Below are 7,488 nucleotides of genomic sequence, written 5' to 3' on the forward strand. Positions count from 1 at the left end.
TTTACATTCTCTTTGTATCAATTTTACCCTCCCCATATATCTTGTGAATGCCCCGGAGAAAGCACCACTTGATTATCAAGGCAAAATTAATTAACACTCTTCCATAAGTGTTCCATCAATTTTTTAAACAAATTTCCATATTTCATGCCATCTCTTTAAGCCTTCTGCCAACAAGATGCCGGAAAAGTTCATTCAGCCATTAAGAGGGGGTGATTCACCCCTAGTCCCTTACTGCTGTCAAGCTATCCAAAAATTTGAGATAAATACATGAATATCGTATCTGAAAAGTATGCAGAGAACAAAATTTTCAGCAAAATCTATAATTTCTTGTTCTAAAGAATACATTAGCACATGGCAATCCACATGACAAGAACTCAGTTCCTCTAAAATGGAATATGGAAAAGACAAAGGGACTCTGGCCATACTAGTGATAAGATCCAAGACTTTCCCCCATTATGGCGTAAGGAAAGAAAGAAATTTTTTGAAGCGAATTCAACTTGAAGTTGCAAGTTCGATCTTTTCCGCGTTCTCATTCTTTTCAATGTCATTTGATTCTTGTACTTTGTTAGCCTCAACATTGGATTTCTCTTCCTGCACCAAAGAGCCGTTTTCAGGCTCCTTGCGCATCAGAAGCCTTTCTAGCAGTTCTTGGCAGTCAATTGCAGTGACCATTACAGTTAAACTGGCCCTACCCTTCCAGCATCCAATGGCTATTGTTGACTCGTTCACTTGGGCATGATGATCCAATGCATTGTTACCTGCAGAGAAAGGCAAATGTTAGGTACTCACATAGATGAGCACTGATCATTTTGACAACTTGTTACTATATACCTTTGCTCAAAACAATCACACAGCAACCCATCATTAGGTTTGATGCCTTCTGACCAAACTCAGCATCAACGAAATCTGCAAATTTAATAGTTTTATATTGCAGAAGATGCTTGAAGTCCACTGGGGATGCATAGAGGATCTGTTTGGTGATGTAAGGGAGAATCAGTGGTAATCCTTCGGAAGATATCCGAAATGAACATGGTGCAGAGCTGCCTTCTCGGGATGATTGTCGTTCCTGTTTTTCAGGGAAGGATAAAAGGAAGAGATTACCTCCAACCACTAAAAAATAGCGGGTGATCAGGGAACTTTATTCTCCTAATAAACTAGGATTGGCCAGGAGACAGCCAGGCTCCTTACAAGGAATATGATGAAATGATATAATATGGAACTGCAAAAGAAAACCATTCAATACTTAGCAGACATGTATCGCATCAGAGGACTAGACTCTCATTTCTTGTTCCTTTTCTTGTTCTGATCCTCTAACCATAAACCTTCCAACCCAGGTGAAGGCAAATATCAACCCTAGGAGAACTTGACAACAACGTAGCAAGCACCCTCCTCGATTCTTCGTTAGGACTAAAATTGTATGTTTTCATAAACTTTAACTATTTGTATGTTAATGATTATAACCTAACTTTGATACGATAATGGGACTTGTAAAATGGTAGCTTTTACTTTCAAATTTAATTTCAATTTGACTACAGCCTTCTAGACTTAGGCTATGCTGAAGTTAGAACAAATTGACAAGAGTCATATCTTATTGAATAATGTTAGAAACTATATTTTTATCCCACAACTATTCCATAATACTGATGTGGCAGTACAAACCAACACTTGGATTAGTCATTATTAAAAATAAAATCTAACTGATGGTTGAGACTGTCATGTCAACATTCTAGGATAGTTGTGTAATAAAAATGTGGTATAGAGCATTAAGAGGAGGTGGGGAGGTCATACGTGCATTTAGGGTAACCACAGCTGATATATAAGGTGCCCATACAATGGCAACACTGCCTTAATTTATAAATACCAGATCAGATAAACTTCGTAAAGTAAAGAAAGAACTTTAATGCCATGCATGGCAATTTGCTGTATAAGTCCCTTGTCTATCATTAAGCTATAAGGAAGTTATTCAAACACCAAATAGACGCCACCAAACCAAATATTAGAGACGAGAAGACATGGGAAACCTATGATGAAAATTATCTTGGAATGGAAATACTTACAAACATCTTCAGGCCAATGGATGTTATCTTAAGTTGCTGCCCCACTGAGAAATTCAGTTCAAGAACATCCTTAACCGACTTTGAAATATAGTATATTCTCTTCACATGGTTAATATCGTTATTTCTTGTGACAAGGTGCCCATTTAATGCAAAGGATTCATCAATACCGTAGAATGTCTTTATGCTATTGATGATGGCTTCATCTTTGAAGAAAACAACAGGGTCAACCCCTTTCCACTTGCCTTGAGTCTGCAACTTTCTTTTACCTCCAGCTTTCTTGGGATCAGTTTCCCTATGACCAGTTGCTTGCGTTTCTTCTGAAGTATGCTCTTCACCTGTAATGCAAATATGAGGTTCCACTGCAGCCCCATCTGGTTCATTATCAATTAAATCAGCCTCTGAAGCTGCTTCTGAAAATTTCCCATCTGTACCATCTCCTGATATAACCTCCAATTCTTTCATATCTTCAATAACCTGATTCGGTGATTTAACACTTTGCTCATCAACTCCTTGCAGAATATGGGGTTTCTCCTGCATGGCTGCAGGCAAAAAAATATTACATTGAAACTATCTGATAAGGAAAGCAAAAACAGCACATAAAGAACAAGAATTGCTCCAAAATGAATCATAAATTTAAATTCATTGCAAATAACATATCATCAACAAGTTGCATTTGCAAGAAGGTATCAACCAGTCATATGTTTATTCCCGCAAAAAGAAAAAAAAACATAAAAGACACAAACACACCCAAAAAGGGATTTATTCTATGGATGTTTAGCACAGGCAATCTATCACTTCAGTTTTACCAAAACTGATACATTCATTGTCTTGGATTCTCACGAAAAATACGATGGCTTAGATAATATCTGAAGCTACCTGGAAGAGGGGAAAGTTTGTGGAATACAGCAATAAAAAATGCTCCACCGTTTTGATCATGAGGCACTATCCTCGTGCAACGTTCTAGAGGAAAATTACAAACTTCCTCGTCCAATTCATCAGCTAGTGCGACAGGATCCTCTGGTGGCTCGAACCCATCTTCAGAGTTTCCATTACCATCATTCTCATGCTTTTCTCCCAACTCCATGTCATGGTTAGTCTCAGTCGGCTCCACATAGCTTCTGCCAGAGGGAAACATGCTGGGAACAATTACATTCCTGCGGTACTTGGGGACATCTTTGTAGGAAACTAACCAAGTGCCCTTGTCACGTACCTGCACGTCCAAGTGAATGAATGAACAAACATATATTTGAAAGCTGCCAGCAGGAAGCTAAAGGTGTGATGCAAGAAGTCCACAAAATATACCACAATCTTTATCTATTGCTAGCTATTAGGCAAGATTAGCAATTTGTTGAGTTTGATTTGGATAGAGTAAGCCATATTCGATGTAAAGATCAAGTTTGAGGCCAGAAATTGTCATGTACAGGAACATCACTTGCTATATACGAAATTTCTTAAGGTTAATTGATTTTGAAAATTTTAGGTTTTTTTTGCGATAAACAACCAGTATGCCTAAAGTAATAGCTTCAATATTAACCTGCTGGTGCAACCAACATTAACATTTCCCAGTCAATAAAATAAAGGCCCAGGTAGGACAGACTGCTTGTGATGCACCAATTCAAAAATGCAATTTAAAAGAATGGACAAAACCAAGTGACTAAGTCCAATAAGAAGGTACCATCTACCATTAATTAATAAGAGAAAACGCATTTTGACCAAAACATAAAAGAGGAAAAAGCAGTAATATGAGATCTAATTGGAAAGGCGGGCTTCCATCGCGTACCATAGTCAAAAACAGTACTGCACCATCACGTTCATCTACTAGGTTATAATTTGATTTCTTCATAGGCTCAGATGATCTATTAATTTTCAAGCAGTATCCTATAAGTAACAAACATCGCTTTCTCTCAACTTTATGTGTGAGATTGACATTCTGATATGCAAGGGAATCACAATGAAATACCCATCATTGTTTAAAATTTCCTCCTTAAGGAGGAGCACTTGATGTTTTCTGTGTAGGCGATGATACTCTCAATTTATATACAAGTAATATCGAAACAGTTTATATACAAGTTTGGCTATAGCCATACCATAAGCCAAAAAAAACCAACTTCAGCTTGGGAAGAACAGTGGCTATGGTGATGGCTCAGAAACCAAGATTTTTTTGCTTCAATTCCCCTAGCTTAACACAATGCACATCGTTTCCAGGTGATTGTGTGCATAGGGATTTGTCTTGCCTTAGATGGGCCACACATACCCCAGAGTAATTTAAAAAAAAAAAAAAAAAAAAAAAAAAAATCTATACACCAAGAACTAACCTTCCAACTTTTAAGACCTGGCCGGCGAACAAGTTGGGGGAGCTCACAAGAGACGTCAACAAGTTCAAGAGAACCTCCACACTTCCGCAAAATCTGCAGAAATGAGCCATGGTGACCAAAAGTGATTAGATGGGAATAAACCTTCAGGTTGGTAAAACAAAATCTGCCAAAACTGTGAGTCCATAATTAAGGGAAGAAATGGCATCCACTCTTTTTAAAAATATGGACATCATCTAAACAATTACTATAGATGACATCAATTTCATAATATCAAATACCAATACATTAAGAAGAAATTGACACAATTTTGCAACTTATATCAAGGTAAAAGCATAGAACCTATAAACAACAACTTAGAAGCCTAGGATTCACATGCAAACAATTTATTAGTTACACAACAACGAGTCTAGGAAAACAAATTAGAACTCCCAGTTAACAAGAGGGAAGGTCTCCTCAGGTACCACCGCCATTTATAAAACTTTCTGCCAAAGTAATAGTGTGACATGCAAAACCAACATCTTTATGATAAAGGAGAAGAAACAAGCAGACAAGCTCACAAGAGATTACCAAAAGATGGTAAACCTTTTTTATAAGTAAACAATATTCATTAAAACCAAAGGGCCCATCCAAGTTCACAAGAAGCATACAAGAGAAACACCTAACCATAAAAAGAATAAAAAGAAAAGAGCTCAAAAAAGTCATGAAAACTAGAAGTATGAAAACAATTATAGGCAGCCATCCACCGGAAAAAGATAAAGAAAAAGAAGGCCTTCAACCCCCTCACTGTCCTCTCAGTGTCTTAAAAGCTCATTTATTTCTCTCCAAATGCACCACATCATATAGAGCGGAATCATCTTCCACATGGTTTCATTTTAAGGATTACCAAACAAGCAAGGAGATCTCTCACACGACGAGGCATAACCCACGCTAAATTGAATAACCCGAAAATAGCGGACCTTAAGGCACTAGCTGTCTCGCAAAGGAGTAAGTGGTGGTCAACAGTTTCCACACTTTTCTTAACATGCAGCACCGATCTACTACAATGATTTTCGCTTTATTAAGTTGTCCGAAATGAGAAGCTTACCTAAAGCGGCTGACCAAGCGAAGAAAGCCACTCTCAAAGGAGCCTTGCTTTGCCAACACCTCCAAAGGAAGGCAATGTTGTCATGGGGAATTAAGACATGATAGAATGATCTTACATCAAACAACCCTCTCTTGGAGGGGTTCCAACAAAGCTTGTCTACACCATCCTGTTTCAAATTGACAGAACACAACTTCTCAAAAAACGAGAAAAAGAAATCTATCTCCCAATCATGTGCTGCTTGAACAAAAGTAACCTTCCATTAAAGAGAGCCATTAGAAAACTGAAGATGATCAGCTACAGAAGCATCCCTAAGGCAAACAATGCTAAACTTTGGAAACGCTACCTTAAGGGGTTGTTCCCCACACCACACGTCGACCACCCACCTTAAATCTAGTATATCTAGAGAACTCCAAACCCCTCCTAATGAATCTAGAGAGACCCACCGCATATGACCCAAAGACTTCTTTAGAGCATCACCCACCCCACAAACTACCATATTTAATGTCCACTACTAGTCTCCAAAGAGCCTCTCTCTCATAAGTGTAATGCCATAACCACTTCCCCATAAGGGCTCAGTTGAATATGAGCAAATTCTGAACCCCAAAAACCCCTCAAAGTTCAGAAAACACACCTTGGACCAACTTACTAGGTGAATTTGACCTCCTAAGAGCATGTTTATGATTGTATTTGAGAAATAAAGTTTTGTCAAAAAGCGCTTTTTTGACAAAAACTTCATTTTTAAGTTTTTGCCATTTTTTGCCATTTTTAGAGTAAAAAGTCAAAAAAGTACTTTTGAAATTTTTTACCAAGAATGCCAACTTTTGTTTGGCACAACTTTTTAGGTACTAAAAGTACTTTTTAAGTTCTCTAACACAATCACAAACAGGCCCTAACCTATACCTCCCCATAAAAAATCCCATTGTCACTTCTCAATTCGATTGGCTCTACTAGCCATGACAGGAAACAAAGACATGAGGTAGGTAAGCAAATTAGACAAAGTGCTCTTGATTAAGGTAATCCTACCCCTTTTAGACAAGTACAACCACTTCCAACCAGCCAATCGATGCTCAACCTTCTCAATAATGCCATCCCAAATACATATTGGCTTTAAAAGAAGCACCCAAAGGAAGACCTAAGTACTTAATAGGCAAAGAAGAGACCCTTCAACCCAAGATCCTAGCCAAACCTTCTATATTATTAACAGTTCCAACATGAACCAACTCTGGCTTAGCCAAATTGATCTTCAAGCCTGAGAACTTCAAAACATAAGAACAAGCAACGCAAAAGACGGAGGTGATGTTCGCCCCCAAAAAAATTGAAGTGTCATCCGCAAACAAATGATGAGAGATAACAATCCCACTAATAATCTTTAAGTTATCAAAAGTGAGGATCTTACCTAAAGCAGCCAACCATGAGAAGAAAGCCACTCTTAAAGGGGCCTTACTATGCCAAATACACCTAAGAAGGAAAGGGATGCTATCATGGGGGACTAAGACATTATGTAACGAGCTAATCTCAACCCGCCCTCTGTTGGAGGGGATCCAGTAGTAAAGCTTGATTACACCATCCTGCCTCAATCTAATGGAGTACAGCTATTGAAAAACAAAGTAAAGAATTCCAACTCTCAACCATGCATTCCTCTAATAAAATTAATGTTCCACTAATAAACCCATTGGAGAACTGCATATTTGCCACAGAAGCATCCCTAAGGTAGGCAATGCTAAATAACTCTAGATACTCTCCCTTAAGGGCAGCACCCCCACCATAGGTCATGCCAAAAACTAACCTCGGGGCCAAAACCCCCACCTCAAATCTAGTAAGACTAGAAAAGTCCTCCCAACCCCTCCTAATGACTTTCCAAACCCCTCATAAGTTGATTTGCTTTATAAAAAGAAGATACAATGACAAATGGACTTTTGAGATGTTGACATAGCATAAACATCCCATTGCCCTAAGAGACAAATAAGCTGGTGAAGCACAATGTAGGATTTCTTAAGGAGACTATTGATTTAGAAGTAATGTAGGGCGGTTC

At 38.2% G+C, this 7,488-nt stretch overlaps 1 protein-coding gene across 1 annotated transcript; it reads right to left on the bottom strand.

Moving 5' to 3' along the window:
• Positions 1 to 163: 163 nt before the first annotated feature.
• LOC132166529 (uncharacterized) lies at positions 164 to 4,465 on the bottom strand (the record flags this gene model as incomplete). The annotated part of the gene is given in 5 exon segments (XM_059577357.1): positions 164 to 758; positions 832 to 1,066; positions 2,058 to 2,596; positions 2,934 to 3,267; positions 4,373 to 4,465. Coding segments are annotated over 5 exon segments (1,467 nt in total), but the record flags the coding sequence as incomplete, so codon positions are not given.
• Positions 4,466 to 7,488: the final 3,023 nt, after the last annotated feature.

Source organism: Corylus avellana, chromosome ca11 (genome assembly GCF_901000735.1).
Source record: "Corylus avellana chromosome ca11, CavTom2PMs-1.0".
Taxonomy (NCBI): domain Eukaryota; kingdom Viridiplantae; phylum Streptophyta; class Magnoliopsida; order Fagales; family Betulaceae; genus Corylus; species Corylus avellana.